This window comes from Solanum stenotomum, chromosome 6 (assembly GCF_019186545.1).
Source record: "Solanum stenotomum isolate F172 chromosome 6, ASM1918654v1, whole genome shotgun sequence".
Lineage (NCBI taxonomy): Eukaryota > Viridiplantae > Streptophyta > Magnoliopsida > Solanales > Solanaceae > Solanum > Solanum stenotomum.
In genome coordinates, this window is record NC_064287.1 from 23,986,679 (window position 1) to 24,005,762 (window position 19,084).

General features: G+C 36.5%; 2 protein-coding genes across 2 annotated transcripts in view; one reads left to right on the plus strand and one right to left on the minus strand.

Moving 5' to 3' along the window:
• Window positions 1-19,084, plus strand: part of LOC125867126 (probable protein S-acyltransferase 19) — a 1,047,372-nt gene that overhangs the window by 11,895 nt on the left and 1,016,393 nt on the right. The window lies entirely within an intron of this gene.
• Window positions 2,799-7,156, minus strand: LOC125868603 (uncharacterized). Its single transcript, XM_049549225.1, has 2 exons — window positions 6,869-7,156; window positions 2,799-2,954 (listed from the first exon to the last, which is right to left on the minus strand). Exons 1-2 carry the CDS (start codon window positions 7,154-7,156, stop codon window positions 2,799-2,801), a joined length of 444 nt encoding a protein of 147 aa, XP_049405182.1.

A 19,084-nucleotide genomic window follows, 5' to 3' on the forward strand; every position in this document is an offset into this window, starting at 1 on the left:
AAATAAATTCAGATTAAAATGAACTACGAATATTTACAATATTGGATAAAATCTATGGAAGATATAAAACTCTTAGAACAATTAATGAAGGAAAATTTATATATGTACCAAAGAACCGAAGATATGTTATATCTAGAATACATCATAAATAATATTAAAGAATTATTCAGATTAAAACAACTATCGGAAGAATATTACAATAAATATTATTACATTTTACCATGAATTTCACACTACCAAAAAATAACATTAAAGGGATATCAAGATTAAGACACTTAGCAAAAGAATACTGCAATAAAATCTTTAAAATAAAATACTCACCTACCACACTACCACCTACCACACTACCACTTTCATGAATCCTCCAACTACCAGTTCCGCACCGAAAAGTGGTATCAGAGCTATGGATAAGAAGAGAGCTAAATATAAAATTTTAAGTGTAAGATCACTATTGCCAAAGAACTCAAACTAGAAAAAACTTTTTTCTTTTTCTCCCCCTAAACACATAGAGAAAATGATCTTAAATAGATGAAGAATAGGGTTCATTTTTTTAGAGGAAAATCGGATGGATTGGAAGAATTTGAATTTGAAATTCAAGTTCTCTTTAGGATAAGAATGCTGGATTTCCGCGATTTGGTGGGATTCACTGCGCTGGATTGCTGTTCGTTTCTGGGTTCTCCGCGATTTCGGCTGCTGTCCGTGATTTTTGGGTTTGCAGCGTCTTGAATTTTGGTTCTCGCGTTGAGGATGAAGGAGAAAAGGGTCGGGTCAGATGTGGTATTGTTGTATATATGTTTGGATCGCTATTTGTATTGTTGAAATGGGTTTCTTTTGAATTGGGTTGTATTGAGGAATTGTTGTTGAAGTAGGCTGGTATTAAGAGTTGAATAGTGGGCTAGGTTATTGGTGGAAAAGGAAATGGGCCGAAATAGGGAGTGTTGGGCCGGCTGATGCTGGAAAAAAGGCCCAAAGTTGGCCTGATGTAATTAAAGTAAATGGTAAGGAAATTAATAAAAAGGTCAAAGGTTGGCAAACTTAGCCTACTTAAATTAAGAGTTAGTCAAATTGAATTAATTAGCAAATTCGACATAAAACTTAAATAAGATGAATTAATTAATTAATTAACGAGCTTTTTAATCTTAACAAAATAAAATAATCAACTTAATTAAAAAAACTAATTATTTCATATATATATATATATATAAATATATAAATATATATGAACTATTATATGACTAAATAATTAACCAATTTTTTAAAATATAAAATCTTTTTGAGACGATTTTCGAATATTCATAAAATATACTAATTATATACATAATTATGTGAAAGATATATATTATCTAAAAATTATAAAAAGTGACAAGACTATTTAAAATAACTTGCGAACTATATTATTATTATTATTATTTATTTATTTATTTGAAATTTTATAAAACTAATTATTTAAAATCGTTTGAAATTGAAGAAGCTCGATGATTAATATACATTGTGGAGGTCAAAAATTGGGTGTCAACAGGCCTTTCACCACAATTCTACCTATTAGACTGCTATTCATCACAATAACTTTACTCTCAAAGACCTAGTTTTTCGACATTCATAACTACATGCCTTACTCTCAAAGTTTTACTTTATTCTATCATCATTTATGTCTAGTTTTCAAGACATTCACCCACATTCTTCATTACTAGGTGATTTTAGTCATAATTCATCATGTAAGTTCAATCTCAAGCCTTACTAATCAAGACCCATCATATTCACATTATTCTAGTTCAATTCATGTATATGTTTGTAGCTTTAGACAATTACTACTCAAAGCATCAATTCAAGAAGATTACCTATGAACCTCCAATTTCACCTTCATGACATAAACCCACATAATTCAACTTCGTCAATTAGACTAGGGTAGCCATAAAAATAACATAAATTCATCATAATATCATGAATCAATACTAAATTAACCATAAATAAGTATTATCAAACCAACTAAAATCATACACAACTATACCTACACATTCGAAGAAACCCTAGCTTAGATTGGGGTTCTTCATCACAAATTTTGGGAAAACTAAAAGGACTCTATGAGTGGAAGAACCCATAGATGAATAATCTAACATACCTAAATTCAAACCCTTAGCACAAGCTTCCAAAAATGGTGGCTTTGTTCTTGAACTAAGCTTCAAGCTCTTTCTCCTTCTTCAAGTCTTGGGTTTTCTAGAGAGAGAAAAATTTTGAGAGGAAGAACTTTTGGGATCTTATGGGTTTTGGAATTAATTACCTAGTTGGGGTGGTTAATGACTTAAAATACTTTATATAGATGTATAAAATCCATATAAAATGAGGGAATTTACTAAACGGCCCCTCACTAGGTAGCCATTCCCAGGCACTACGAGAGCACCTCACCAGCCGTGGTCAAGACCACAGGCCATGGTCCTGCCCGTGGTCCTTGGGCAGTGGCTAAGTCTTTGTTTATTGGCCTCCAAAAATCCAAGGAATGACCACGAGAGCTCCCACGATCCGTGGTCAGGACCACGAGTGATGGTGATGGTCGTGGTCCCTAGGCAATAGCTTTTCCTCAATGCCTGCCTCCCTCAAACTTAAGGGGACTTCACGAGACCCCTCACGAACCATGGTGAAGACAACTGGTCATCAAGGTGGTCGTGAACATGGGGCAGTACTTGACTTAAAATGTCTGGCTTCCCTCATCCTAAGACATCTTCACAAGACTTCCCACGAACCGTGGTCAAAACCACTGGTCGTGAAGTGGCTCGTGGAGGTATGCCACATTGAGGTAGCCCCTAGGGAGCTACTGCCTTGGCCTCACGAACCATACCACGAGCCATGCTCCACACCACTGGCTGTGGTGGTGGTGGTGGACTTGAGGAAGTGTGCTCCAAGTTTGGTGCAGCCTTGGCCTTTGGCTTAGGCTTTGCCCCTTTTACCTTTGCACTTTCCTTTGCAACACTCAACCAAACCTTAGGTGGTCTTCTAAGTTGCGGGGTATAACATCTGCCTTGACGTTGAACCCCTAAACCCCTAATTCTAGGTACTGGAAGTCTTATCTACGACTCTAACCTTTAACATCAAAATCTAGAACCCTTGCTTGAGGCTCTAGTTTGGTCTACTAGTTTCCGGGGTATTACAATATCTTCCCCTTGGGAACATTCATCCTTGAATGATATTCCTAAACACTTCTTAAGGGAAATGACTCTAGACTAATAGCCCATCATGCATGCAACATCTAATGCAACACAAGAAACTAGAAACTTTACCTAACAACCCATTATGCATGAAATCTCATAACTCATCATATTCATAGGAGGAGCTACATTCTCCAAACTAAATCATGCTCAACAAACACTCATGGAGCTCATATACAATTTACTCTAAAAAAACATTCATTTAAGTAGGAATCTCTCAACTCCAAACTAGAGCATGCTCATATAATCCTCTCATGAAGTCTATATGCAACTATACTCAAATGCACTACAACATGAAGTAAAATAATGCATATAAGTCATTTCTAACAAGGACTAAGAAGTTTCATGAACATGCATCATATAAGGAAATCATGGAAACACATAAACACACAATAACCTTACTTTTTAGGAAAACTATATCCCCCTTTGGGAGTAAGCCTATTCAATCACTTTTTAACATCATTCATGCTAAAGACAACTTTAAGGTCTAACATAACAAGTCACAAAAGACAAGAAAATCCAGAAATTACTAAAGCATATAACACATACTGAAAACAACATGAGGAGATCACTCTTGATCTTCTCTAGATTGGAGAGCATAAAACCTATCCTTCTTTTAAGAACTCTCATCTGGACCACTAGAGGCAACCTTCTTATCCTTCCTTCCCTTAGCCTTAAGAACCGGACAATCTCTCATTTTGGGCACATCTTTCCCACACCCATAGAAACCATCCATGCCGGCTAGGCACTTTCTATAATGAATCCTTCCACACATGTTGCAAGTAGACGTAGGAAATTGCGACCCACTACCCTTTCTTTGTCAAACCTCGGGATGTTGGAAGAATCTTGGCCGAAATACCTTTGTTTAGATTTAGGCCTACCATGTTCATCAGACTTAGCATTAGAAAAGTTCACATCATTGGTTCTAACTCTTTTTATATCCTTATTCATTTTCTTGACCTTTTTCTCCACAATTTGTTAGGCATGAACCATAAGACTTGAAATATTCATACTTGGGATATGAATTGCCGAACGACACTCATTCTCTACAAAGTCGGACACTCCCATTATAAATTTATTCAATCTAGCCCTCGAGTCTGCCACTATAGTTGGAGCATACTTACATAGTTGGGTGAACTTAAGAGCATACTCCTTCACACTCATACCTCCTTGACGAAGGTTAAAGAATTCTTGCATCTTTCGTTCTCTCAACTCTAGAGGAAAGAACCTATCTAGGAATGCTTCTTTGAAACCTTCTGTAGCGACCCTTTCAAAACGGTATCCCTACTTAAACAACAAATCTAATTAAAATACTCGCGACTTTCAAAACCAATTAATGAGGCATACTGATTTTACACTAGTAGAGGGATTAGATTCATAACGAACTCAAACAAAAAAAAAATTTGGTCAATTAACCGACCAGATCTTCATGCATATATTAACCTCACACTCGAGGTGAAATAACAAGAATATTACACTTCCGAGTACCGAAATCAGGCAACTCATGCTTCACACAACTTTCAAGCCATATAACAAATTAGTATATTACAAAACTTGTGTTTACACACCCCGAAAAGATAACAAAATGTATAACATACTTATATTACAACCCATGGTGACATGACCAAATCAGCCCCCAAAATCTCATGTAAATATACAGTACAAAGATCATGTACAAGTCCCAAGGTTTATACAAAATATAGATGCCTATATGCAAATGTGATCTTCCTTACGACTTTCAAAATCTCCATCATCAATGGCCAGCTTCAAGAATCATCGCGAACAGCCCCTACGATAGAAACAACTATCGCTAAGCATATAGCTTAGTGGTGTGCAAACTATAGGTTTGGAGCCCTCAAATTCACCAAGTTATCATTCTCAAGTCAAGGGCAACACGATCGAAACAAATCAGTAAATCAAGTAACCGATATACAAGGAGTATCAAGTTCAAAATTTAAAGGTCCAAATGTTAAGAAAGCTCATAACACAACTTTTCAAGAGATTCAATAACAAGGCTCACCCAATATATACATCATGTCGTCACACCAGGCACGAGCAGGTGTCAAGAAGGGTCAAAACCCAATAATCAAGATAACCAAGAACTATATTAAAAATGGCTTTCTAGTTCATACTTAAAATGGACAACTTCCATTCTTAAGACGGACTAAAAATCCAGAGTCAAGATGGCAAATGATCCGAATCAAGAGGCATGCCAATAGTGACAAAGTCACAGCCACAAGAAGGACAAGGTCCCAACAAGAGTGCCAAGTGATCAAACAGTCCGTACAAGAGGGCGAGTTACATAAGCGTCTTTAATGTATTAAAGAACACCAGCACGACAATGCAAAGTGACAAGAGGTAACCAAGGTACGAAGATAACTTTCAGATATACCAGTAGGTAAAAAAGAGTACAAGTATAAGTTTATACACGAACCTCAGTTCTTTAGCACGAAAACAGTCCAACACAGCTTCACGAGTTCAAATCGTAGACCAACGAGCGTATCAAAGTCTTTAACTCGTACACGAGGATATAAAACCTTTAAAAAATTAATTCAATCGCTTATTTACTTTCTAGTAGCTCAATAATGTTGGCGTTACACAGGGTTATCATCACAAGTAAGCCTAACTTGTACAAATACGACTATACTCCTGAACAAGAAATTTTGCCCAATAAAAACACTCCATGTCGCAACTTAGATTTAAAACAGAAGATGGCAAAAATGGAATTTATATCCTTCATGAAAGATGTAGGTACATCTCTTAATCTTGCAAATAATCAAGAATCACCGCGAAATACGCTTTGTACAAAAAGATATAAACAAAACACTAACAGTTGAACATACAGGATTTCAAATTCCAGAATCTGGACAGAACATGTCATAGGTTTCGTCCCTTATTTCGTAGTCCTAATAGGTAAATTAGAGTTTACCATAAAAATAAGTGTTGTAGGTGTAAGAATCAGCTTTCCAAAACATATTTATTCACCTGAAAATAAGTTATACAAAACGAGATATTCTAAAATTACTAAACACTACCCTGCTTCAAAAAAAAGTTTTGATTACTCACCAAAAGGTAGGATGTCTCGACTTCCAGCTAGAAGGACCAAGGTTTTCTCTCATGATTTTGATGAAAAACTGGTTAGAAAATGTTCTTATGTTCTTGGACTTCAGTTCCAAACGAAAATCACAAGAGGAGGTGTGATAATATAGTCTAATGAGTGATGCTTAGTCACATATACAACTGTCCCTAAAGGGTGCTTCCCCATTTTATTGTGTGCTGCCCTAAATGTATACATATACACCTATATGTATATAATTTTTACGAACACTTTCAATTCATATGTAATTTTAATTAGAAAAAATTACGTAAATACCCTCATAAAATACCTCAAATTACGAGAACAATCTATTTTAAACAAGGTTGCATATATCACAAAATTTCAAGTTCCCAAAATAAGAGTAAAACATATTGTAGTAATTAAGAAATGATGCATCGACATGCAAGAGTTGATCTCGTATTTTAGGGGTGTTACAACTCTCTCCTCCTTAAAAAAATTTCGTCTCGAAATTTACCTTATGCTAGTCCCGGAACAAGTGCGGATAGAGGGTCCTCATGTCTTCTTCTCTTTCCAAGGTAGCTTCTTTTCCGGAATGGTTCCTCCAAAGTACCTCTACTATGGGGACTCTCTTGTTTCTAAGTTGCTTTACTTCTCGAGCTTGAATTAGAATAGGTTCTTCATTATATGTCAAGTCAGGATTAACCTCAATAGATTCAACTGGAAGAACATGAGATCGATCAGAATGATATCTTCTAAGCATAGAAACATGGAAGACATTGTGGATCTTGTCTAACTCAGGTGGCAACGCCAATTTATATGCAACTGGTCCAACCCTTTCAAGTATCTCATAAGGTCCAATAAATCGGGGACTAAGTTTTTCTTTCTGGCCAAATCTCATAATCTCTTTCCATGGAGACACCCTTAAGAATACTTTATCCCCAACTTGATATTCAATATCACGCCTTTTAAAATCAGCATACGACTTTTATCTATCCGAAGAAATATTTAGACGATCTTTGATAATTTTTACGTTGTCCTCTGTTTGTTGCACAATTTCTGGACCAACAAGATTTCTTTCACCAACTTCACTCCAACAAAGAGGGGTCCGACATTTTCTTCCCTATAAGGCTTCATAGGGAGGCATTCCAATACTCGATTGGTAACTGTTATTGTAAGAAAATTCTATCAAGGCCAAGTGATTGTCCAACTACCTTCAAACTCCATAATGCAAGCTCGAAGCATATCCTCCAAAGTTTGTATCACTCTTTCCGACTGGCCGTCAGTTTGAGGATGGAACGAAGTGCTAACCTTCAACTTAGTACCCAAAGCTTCCTGCAAGCTACCCCAAAATCTAGATGTAGACCTTGGGTCCCGATCTGATACAATAGACACAAGGATCCCACGTAGTCTTACAATCTCCTTAATGTACAACTCAGCTAAATGCTCAAGTGAGTAATCCATCCTGATTGCTAAGAAGTGAGCACTTTTGGTTAGCCTGTCCACAATCACCCATATTGCATCATGATTCCTCTAAGTGCGAGGAAGTCCAGAAACAAAGTCCATAGTTATTCTCTCCCATTTCCATTCTGGCATCGACAAGGGTTGTAGTAAACCCACTGGGACTTGATGTTCAGCCTTTACTTGTTGACAAACCAAACATTTAGAAACGAACTCTGCAATGTCTCTCTTCATACCATTCCACCAATAATTTTCTTTGATGGTACGGTACATCTTTGTACCTCCAGGATGCATTGCATATGGTGAAGCATGTGCTTCATTCAATATTTCTCTCCTTAATTTGTCATCATTAGGGACGCATAACCTATTTTGATAAAATAAGCCACCATCCTCTGTAAATGTAAAATCAAGTTTTTCCCCACTTTTAACTTCTCTGGACAATTTTACAATCTTGTCATCTAACATTTGTGCTTCTTTCACCTGCTCGAGTATTATTGGCTTTACTGGGAAATTAGCAATAGCTGAACCATTTGAATCAAGTGTAAAATAAACATTCATCGCTCTTAACTCAAGGAGCAAGGGTAAAGGACTCAAAGAAATGCTTGCGAAGGATTTCCGACCTAAGGCATCTCCAACCACATTGGCTTTAGCTGGATGATAATCAATCGTGCAGTCAAAATTCTTGATGAGTTCAAGCCATCTACGTTGTTGAAGGTTTAGCTCCTTTTGAGTACCCAAGTACTTTAATCTATTGTGATCAGTGAAGATATGACATTTCTCTCCATATAAATAATGCCGCCATATTTTTAAAGCAAACACTATAGCAGCAAGTTCAACATCATGAGTAGGATAATTCAATTCATGCAGTTTTAATTTTCGAGAGACATAAGAAATTACCTTCCCCTCTTGCATCAAAACACATCCGAGACCATTGTGAGAAGCATCACTGTATACTACGTACTCTTTCCCTTTAATTGGTAGAGTAAGTATAGGCGTTTGAGTCAACAAGGATTTGAGAGTTTCAAAGCTCTCTTGACATTTGTCATCCCAGATAAACTTTACTTCCTTCTGCAAGAGCTTAGTAAAAGGAGAGGCGATAATGGAAAAACCTTTCACAAATCTTCTGTAGTATCCTGCTCAGCCCAAGAAACTTCTTACCTCAGTCGGACTTTTGGGAGGTTTCCATTCAACAACTGCTTGTATTTTACTAGGATCCACTTTCACACCTTCAGTTGATACAACATGTCTTAGAAAAGCTACTTCATCAAGCCAAAATTCACACTTGGAAAGTTTAGCATAAAGTTCTTTCTCTTTCAAAATTTTCAAAATAATCCGGAGGTGTTTATCATGGTCTTTACTACTTCTGGAAAATATTAAAATATCATCTATAAAAACAACCACAAACTGATCAAGATAAGGCTTAAATACTCGATTCATTAGATCCATGAATACCGCAGGAGCATTTGTCAATCCGAATGGCATCACCAAACTACATAATGACCATATCAAGTTTAAAAGCAGTTTTAGGAATATCTTTCTCTCTAACACGCAGTTGGTGATATCCAGACCTTAAATCAATTTTTGAGAATACTTTAGCACCTTTAAGTTGGTTAAATAAATCATCAATTCTTGGTAGTGGATATCTATTCTTGATTGTTATTCTGTTCAATTGTCTATAGTCAATACAAAGCCTAAGAGTGCCATCTTTCTTCTTTACGAATAAAACAGGGGCTCCCCAAGGAGAAACACTAGGACGAATAAAACCTCTCTCAAGAAGTTCTTGCAGTTGAGATTTCAATTCTCTTAATTCTACTGGAGCCATTCTATAAGGAGTGATAGAAATTGGGGTAGATCCAGGAATAAGCTCGATTGGAAATTCAACCTCTCTTTCCGGGGGCAATCCTGGAAGGTTTTCTGGAAATACTTCTGGAAAATCACTTACAGTAGGTGTGTCTTTGATACAAGAACTCCTTCAACTGTGTATCAACTATGTGAGCAAGGTATGCCCCACAACCTTGATGTATCAACTTTCTTGCCAAGGCTGCAGAAATAATACTAGCTGTCACTAATCTTTCACCTTGTACAATGATGTATGAAAAGGTAGGATCTTTAAAAGTCACATGCTTAGACCTACAATCTACAACTGCATGACATTTATACAGCCAATCCATCCCGATAATAACATCAAATTCCTTGAAGGGCATTTCAACCAAATTAGCAGGGAAGACTAGGTTTTGAATCACGAAGGGACAATCTTGGTAAACTCGATTACACACAACTTGATAACCCAAAGGACTTTCAACCAGCACATCATAATTAAGACTCACAAATTTCACATTTTCAGGAAGAACAAGCGATGAACAAATATAGGAGTGTGTAGAACCAGGATCAAATAATGTAAACACACATAAGCCAAATAAGTGAAATTTACCAACAACCACGTCTTGTTCATCTTGATCATCCCTCTGCCTCATAGCATAAGAACGTGCAGTAGCCCCTTTGCCCACTGGCTTGATTAGCTCTACTTGTACCTACTGCCTTGGTGTTTTTAGGTCTTGCACCAATATTATTTTGAGGAGGATTGACAGAAGGCTTCTGAACTGAGCCTTCAGTTCTCAACGATGGAGCATAATTAGGATTAGGACAATCCTTCACTTTATGATCAAAGCTCCCACAATTGAAACATGCACCAGAAGCTCTCCTGCAAGTACCATAATGATTCTTTCCACATTGTGGACAAGTGGGAACACGAGGCTTGCCTTGGCCATAATTTGGAGTGTTAGCTGTAGAAAATCCGAATCTGTTTTGCCTTTGTTAAGGTGGCCTGTTATCACTGCCAGCCTTAGAATTATCAAACCTTCCCCTTTTGGATGGACCCCCAAAATCTGGTCTAGGCTTTCGAAATCTGTTTTCATTTCTACTAGTTTCTTCTTTATCAAGTCGTTCCCAAGTAAATGCAGCAGACACTAACTTACAAAATTTCTCATGTTGGAGGATCGCCACATTCTTCCTAATGGAATCATTTAAACCGTCTTCAAATTTCCTGCACTTGTCTTTTTCCTCTTTAATAATACCACCAGCATAGCGAGAGAGCATTAGAAACTTCTGTTCGTATTCAACAATAGACATGCCTCGTTGCCTTAGATTCAAAAACTCTTTTTTCTTTGCATCACAATAAGCAGGTGGAACATACTTCATACGAAATTCCTTAAGAAAATCATCCCAAGTAAGAATAAGAGGTTTTACCTTGGCATTCAGAACACTTACCCACCAATCGTAAGAATCCTTTTGTAATAATGAAATAACATACTTAAATTTTGCAACATCTGAACACTATAACTGCTCAAATACCCTCTCCATGCGATCAAGCCATTGTTCAGTATCAGTGGGATCAACAGTGCCTTCAAACTCCACTCCACCCATTTTCCTCATTTTCTCAAAGTTAATCCTGTGGGGATCATGCATTGATTCAGCCATCTGGTGGAAGAATTCAACCATTTGATGAAAATGAGGATTCATGGTTTGAGTACCATGACTCATGTGAGGATGTAGACTAGCTCTTGCACCCTGATGGTTTCCCACTTCAGAACCACTAGTGTGGGGAACATACTGATTCGAGATATGTTCTCCAACCCCTTCCAGTGCATGAGGTTGGGAAACAAAGGCACTTGAACCTTCACGAGCAGCTTCCATAGGTCGGTCAAAAGAAGTGGCCATAACTTAATTCCTTCAAAAGGAAAGATCACATTGCATTAGGGACATGTACATGATACATGTGCACTCTACATGCGATAAAATATTATAAACCATGTAAGTGAACATATAATCCAAATAGAACTTTTTCGAAAGCGAACAAGTATACAAGTAATTCACAGCAAAAGTCCTAGAACCACAAACCTAGGCTTTGATACCAACACTTGTAGCGACCCTTTCGAAACAGTACCCCTACTTAAACAAGAAATCTAATTAAAATACTCGCGACATTCAAAACCAATTAATGAGGCATACTGATTTTACACTAGTAGAGGGATTAGATTCATAACAAACTCGAAAAAAAATGAAAAAAATCTAGCCTATTAACCGACCAGATCTAACCTCACACTCGAGGTGAAATAACAAGAATATTACACTTCCGAGTACCGAAATCATCCAACTCATGCTTCACACAACTTTCAAGACATATAGCCAATTAGTATATTACAAAACTTGGGTTTACACACCCCAAAAAGAAAAAAAAATGTATAACCACACTTATATTAGAACCCATGGTGACATGACCAAATCAGCCCCCAAAATCTCATGTAAATATATAGCACAAAGATCATGTACAAGTCCCAAGGTTTATAAAAAATATAGATACTTATATGCAAATGTGATCTTCCTTAAGGCTTTTAAAATCTCCATCATCAATGGCCAGCTTCAAGCATCATCGCGAACAACCCCTACGATAGAAACAACTATCGCTAAGCATATAACTTAGTGGTGTAGAAACTATAGGTTTGGAGCCCTCAAATTCACCAAGTTATCATTCTCAAGTCAAGGGCAGCACGATCGAAACAAAATTAGTAAATCAAGTAACCAATATACTAGGAGTATCAAGTTCAATATTTAAAGGTTCAAATGTTAAGTGAGCTCATAACACAACCTTTCAAGAGATTCAACAACAAGGGTCACCTAATATATACGTCAAGTCGTCACACCAGGCACGAGCAGGTGTCAAGAAGGGTCAAAACCCAATAATCAAGAGAACCAAGAACCATATTAAAAATGGCTTTCTAGTTCTTACTTAAAATGGACAACTTCCATTCTTAAGACGGACTAAAAATCCAGAGTCAAGATGGCAAATGATCCGAACCAAGAGGCATGCCAAGAGTGACAAAGTCACAGCCACAAGAAGGACAAGGTCCCAACAAGAGTGCCAAGTGATCAAACAGTCCATACAAGGGGGCAAGTTACATAAGCGTCTTTAATGTATTAAAGAATACCAATACGACAATGCAAAGTGTCAAGAGGTAACCAAGGTACCAAGATAACTTTCAGATATACCAGTAGGTAAAAAAGAGTACAAGTATAAGTTTATGCACAAATCTCAGTTCTTTAGCACAAAAACAGTCCAACACAACTTCACGAGTTCAAATCGTAGACCAACCAGCATATCAAAGTCTTCAACTCGTACACGAGGATATAAAAGCTTTAAAAAATGAATTCAATCGCTTATTTACTTTCTAGTAGCTCAATAATGATGGCATAACACAGGGTTATCATCATAACTAAGCCTAAATTGTACAAATACGACTATACTCCCGAAACAGATATTCTGCCCAATAAAAGCACTTCATGTCGCAACTTAGATTTGAAACAGAAAACGGCCAAAATGGAATTTATATCCTTCATAAAAGATGTAGGTACATCTCTTAAGCTTGAAAATAATCAAGAATCACCGCAAAATACGCTTTGTACAAAAAGATATGAACAAAACACTAACAGTTGAACATACAGGATTTCAAATTCCAGAATCTGGACAGAACATGTCATAGGTTTCGTCCCTTATTTCGTAGTCCTAATAGCTAAATTTGAGTTTACCATAAACGTAAGAGTTGTAGGTATATGAATCAGCTTTCCAAAACATATTTATTCACCTCAAAAGATGTTATACAGAACGAGATATTCTAAAATTACAAAACACTACCCAGCTTCAAAAAAACAAGTTTTGATTACTCACCAAAAGATAGGATGTCTCGACTTCCAGCTAGAAGGACCAAGGTTTTCTCTTGTGATTTTGATGAAAAACTGGTTAGAAAATGTTCTTATGTTCTTGGACTTCAGTTCCAAACGAAAATCACAAGAGGAGGTGTGATAATATAGTCTAATGAGTGATGCTTAGTCACATATACAACTGTCCTTAAAGGGTGCTGCTCCATTTTATTGTGTGCTTCCCTATATGTATACATATACACCTATATGTATATAATTGTTACGAACACTTTCAATTCATATGTAATTTTAATTAGCAAAAATTACGTAAATACCCCCAAACAGTACCTTAAATTACGAGAACAATCTATTTTAAACAAGGTCGCATATATCACAAAATTTCAAGTTCCCAAAATAAGAGTAAAACATATTGTAGTAATCAAGAAATGATACATCGACATGCAAGAGTTGATCTAGTATTTTAGGGGTGTTACACCTTCCCACTCTATTGGGCCCGCTTCTTCCTGCCTATTGTCCTTCCATTGTTCATACCATATGTGTGCGATATTCCTCAATTGATAAGAGGCTAGCTCCGCTTTCTCTAGCGAAGTCAGTCCCGTGATGGCAAGCACCTTATACACTTCATCTATAAAACCTTGAGGATCTTCCTCCATTTTGGATCCATAAAACTCCCTTATTCTAGAAGCAACCATCCCATTTATTGGGTTTGCCAGAGCTACAACTTCTCTATTGGCTTGCGCCGTCAAGGCTTGAGCCAACAATTGCATAGAAGTGCTAAACTTCGCAAGAGTGACATTCTCAGCTAGAGGGTGATTTGGAACTTGAGGAAGAGCTTAGTGTGGGACTTGGAGAGTAACCTCTTGCTCCACATTGTCTTCCTCATCTCTCCTAGCATTTTCCCTTGTATTAGGCATACCTTGAAAAATCATAGGGCACAAATTAGAAGAAGGACCTACTAGAGCCAAACTCTATGGCACGACTTACAGATTGAATAAGTAAGATTTCCTAAACATCCAATAACCTCTTAATAATAAAAGTGGCTCGCTTCACATTTATGAAAAAGACTCTACTAGAGGTGGTTTGAGACAATCCTAGAACCATTCTATACCTTGTTCTCTGATACCAAGTTTGTCACGAACCAGGGGTACACCCTAGATCTAACATGACGTACTTGACCCCGAAGGGGTCTCATACAAGCCCTTAGCATATCATAACATAAGATAATAGACAAGAATGGAAAATTTAAAATTTTTTATCCATACAATCGAAGTCATTTTCATAAAAACAAGCGGAAGTCTTTCTATACTTTGTATTAAACCATCTAATACAACTTTAGAGTAAAACACTTGGGACACAGACCATACAATAGTCTAAACATGAAAAAAAGGCATCAATGAACTAGTGGATTTTGTCCTTGAAGCTATGAAGACTCACCAAAATCTTCAACTCCTTTGCTCCTTAGAAACGTATCTCCAAAAATAGCACTCAAGTCTCCAAACCCTACATTTGATTAGAATGTAGGCAAAGTATGCATTAGTACAAAATGTACTAAATATGTTAGGCATAATCATAAGAGCATAAGACAAGGGTTAGTCAACATACGACTTAATCCATAATCATATGAAATACTTCATGAAACATAAACTATAAGCATAAGAGACAATGTTATAATAATAAGAAAAGTCTCCAACATAGGCATCATATAAGCTTTACTCAACTCTTAGTCATTCACATCATAAAGGACTATTCTCAATTAACATCAAGGCATACTTGTAAAATGCATGAAGAGTATCCCCTAATACCATCTAAGATAAGCACCCCTTTTTGTCCATCTTAACCATAGTCTATATGCATGGTCAATCTTAGACTTTCACTCTATAGGAGTACTATACCTCTAAGTAACCTCAAAGAACACTTGTGCAATGTATGAAGGGAATCCCATAGTACCCTTCATACAAAACATAGCCTTAAAGTCACCATAAACATACCTACCATTCACTTGGTCTTATTATTAGATTTATTCATATAGACAAGGGAACTATCATTCTAAGTCAATCATCTCATAGATGGCAACTATAGCAACAATCCATCAAACATACATCATGAGAGAACACTTTCTTGAATAACCTTAAGTCATACTTCTGCAATGCATGGATAGCATCCCATAATACTATTCATGCTAAGTACTACTTTTAGGTCTTCATACTAAGGCTTCTTGGTTTGGAACCTAGTTCCTCTCTTTAACTTTAGAACCCTGTGAGGTACTCCCTTAAGCACATCTAAGTTAATTAGTAGGTTGAACCCTATGAGACACTTCTTTAAGCATGTCTAAGTTCATTATCAACATGGATCCTATGAGATACTTACATAAGCATGTCTAAATCCATGTATACCTTGAACACTATAAGATACTCCTTTAAGTATGTCTTTGTTCATTAATAAGATGGACCCTATGAGATACTACCTTAAGTATGTCTAAGTCCATTTTTGCTCTTGAACTATGAGATACTTCATCAAGCATGTATTAGTTCATTAATGCTTTTGAACACTATGAGATACTTCTTCAAGCATGCCTTAGTTCTTTGTATATGGAGATTGCTACTAGAAACCTTAACTCAACTATATGAAGGCTTTCATCTCATGAGACCTAACTTTGGGAAAACCCACACTCTACTATGTAAGAGTTCCCCCTTTACATTGGATATTCCTCACATCAACTAGGTATGGTTCTCCTTTCAAATTGGAGCCCATACCCTCTCTTGTGTGACACTCCATCTCATTGTCAATATCCACTTGGGGTCAAGCATACACCCCAAGATTTCACTATTAAGCCTTGCTTAATGTTCATGTCTCATGGAAGGATGTCCTTGACAATCACTCCATGTTTAAGTGATTCTATCACTTTATACTTTCAAGAATTCATAAGGTAGGTTAGGTGAGTATAGGCCTTTCACCACAATTCTACCTATTAGACTTCTATACATCACATTAACTTTACTCTCACTGCCCTAGTTATTCAACATTCACGACTACAAGCCTTACTCTCTACGCTTTACTTCATTCTATCATCATGCATGTCTAGTTCACAAGGCATTCACCCACATTTTTCATTACTAGGTAATTTTAGTCATAATTCATCATGTAAGTTCAATATCAAGCCTTACTAATCAAGACTCATCATATTCACATTATTTTAGTTCAATTCATGTATATGTTTTTAGCTTTAGACAATTACTACACAAATCATCAATTCTAGAAGATTATCTATGATCCTCCAATTTCACCTTTCATGGCACAAACCCACATAATTCAACTTCATCACTTAGACTAGGGTAACCATGGAAATTACATGAATTCACCATAATATCATGAATCAATACTAAATTAACCATAAATAAGTACTATCCAATCAATTGGAATCATGCCCAACTTTACCTACACATTGGAAGAAACCCTAGCTTAGATTGGGGTTCTTCTTCACAAATTTGAGGAAAAGTCAGTGGGCTCTATGGGTGGAAGAACCCATAGATGAATAAGCGAACATACCTCAATTCAAAGCCTTAACATAAGCTTCCAACAATGGTGGCTTTGTTCTTGACCTAAGCGTCAAGCTCTTTCTCCTTCTTCAAGTCTTAGGTTTTTTAGGGAGAGAAATATTTTGAGAGGAAGAAATTTTGTGATCTTTTGGGGTTTTGGATACATTCCCGGTTGTGGATACTGGTGCGTTACCTGCTAAGGCACTTTTGCCTACTCCGGCCCCTGGGCCTTCAGGTATATCTAGCACTGCCCATTTCATGCCGCATAGTTTCTCTACAAATCCTTTTCCTCCTAGGTCTAGTGCCTCTGTTGCTGCTAGCCATTCTGCTGATAGACGCGTTTCCGGGCTTGAAGCTACCATTCCTGGCATGATCGAGAGGGATCTGGCTAATGTTGTGACACCCATGAGCATATCTATTGATGCCTTTGTGGCACGGATAACGGTGTGTGTGCAAGGCCAAGGGCACGCTGAAGAGGTGACGACTTAAAAGGCTGCTACTGCTGAACTGAGGAAGGACGTGGACCAGTTGACACTACAGGAAAAAGCATTGTTTAAGACAAATATTTAGGGACGAGCTAATAATCCCATCTTTAAAGGTGTGTGTATTGGGACGCGAGTTAAATCCAGTTTTTAATTTCTTGTGTTATTGTGAAAGTACTAAATGTGGTTTCTAGAGAAAGTATAAACTGGTCCTAATTTAAAACTTATGGGTCTTGAGAAATTTATTAAGGCGGGAAAGTATTGAAATGTTAAAAAAAATAATCTATTTTCAGCAAAACTAGGGGCCAAAATGTCTATTACTAATTAAAATTGCAAGAGGAAAATCAAAAAATAAAACACCTCTGTTTGTCAAAACTTAACGTGAAATAGAACAACCCTAGTAGCGATTTTTCCTAACAACGATCTTCACAATAGATCGATCTAAGAGCAGCTCTCTACTGAAAATCTTTGTATTCTCAAAATAAAGAAAGCACAGGTCTGCCTAGAAGCAGACGCAGTAGCTTGTTTCAGTCATTCATCTGTATTTTTTCATAACAAAGAAAGTACAGTCTTGTTTAGCACCGATCTCTATCTCTATCTTCCATTCACTCGAATCTGAAGTATTACTCCACTTCTTCTTGTTTATTTGTTTCCTTCTATTAAACTAATTTGTTGTTTGTTTTGTTCAAGTTATAACTTTTCTTGTTTAATTTAATTTTGTTCGCTGATCACACTAGCTGCTGATCATTATTTGTAAAAAAAGATTCAGTTTTACAGTGTATTATGATCCCAAAAATGAAGGGGATCTATCCTTAAAGAACTAAGTGTTCCTAAAGTTTAAGAACAATGAACTAAACCTTAAAAGGGGAACTAACAAGCATACGAGCTAAAACAATATGATCAATATCGAGAGAATTGTGTTCAAGTTAAGAAATCCATTATGAATTACAAGCGAATCGTTTTTAAGCTTTTAAACCTAACAGGGCAAGTGAGAAAACTAATTGATGTATGTTACTATTGGAAAAGTGAAAAATTGATAGTTTTGTTTGGTTCTAAAAAGTAATAAAAGATGTAAAACGAAATAGAACTTATGCAAATGACCTCATGTAGTAATGCACATAGAAGGTTGAAAAAGTGATAATTTCGTTTGGGTTTGAAACTTGAAAAACTTGATATCTTTCAAGAAGATACATTCTAACAGTTTCTTAAAACATTATTAATCCGTTTTTTTCTAACAGGTTCTCTTATTTCATTACAGTTGTATTAAGTTATTTCTCCTCTTTGCGAGTTGTTTTTTTCTTCTCTAAATCTAAAAGTAGCTCTCAGCTGAAAATCTTTTATTTATCAAAATAGAGAAAGAGTAGGTCTGCCTAGAAACAGTGGCAACAACTTGGTTTCAGTGTTTCATCTGTGTTTTTCAGGACAAAAAAAGCACAGGTCTGCTTAGCTCTGATCTCAACTCAATGTCTATCTTCTATTCACTGGAATATCAGGTATTACTCCACTTCTTCCAATTTATTTGTTTCCTTCGATTAAACCGATTTGTTGTTTGTTTTGTTCAAGTTATAACTATTCTTGTTTAAGTTAGTTTTGTTCACTGATCACACTAGCTGCTGATCATTATTTGTAAAAAAA

What these genes read in the sequence shown, in the direction of transcription:
- LOC125868603 (XM_049549225.1), bottom strand. Translation starts at nt 7,156, where the DNA reads ATGAGATTTGGCCAGAAAGAAAAACTTAGTCCCCGATTTATTGGACCT. An exon ending in AGAGAGTCCCCATAGTAGAG is followed by an intron (nt 2,955 to 6,868) that starts GTACTTTGGAGG and finishes AGTGTTGCAAAG; the next exon opens with GAAAGTGCAAAGGTAAAAGG.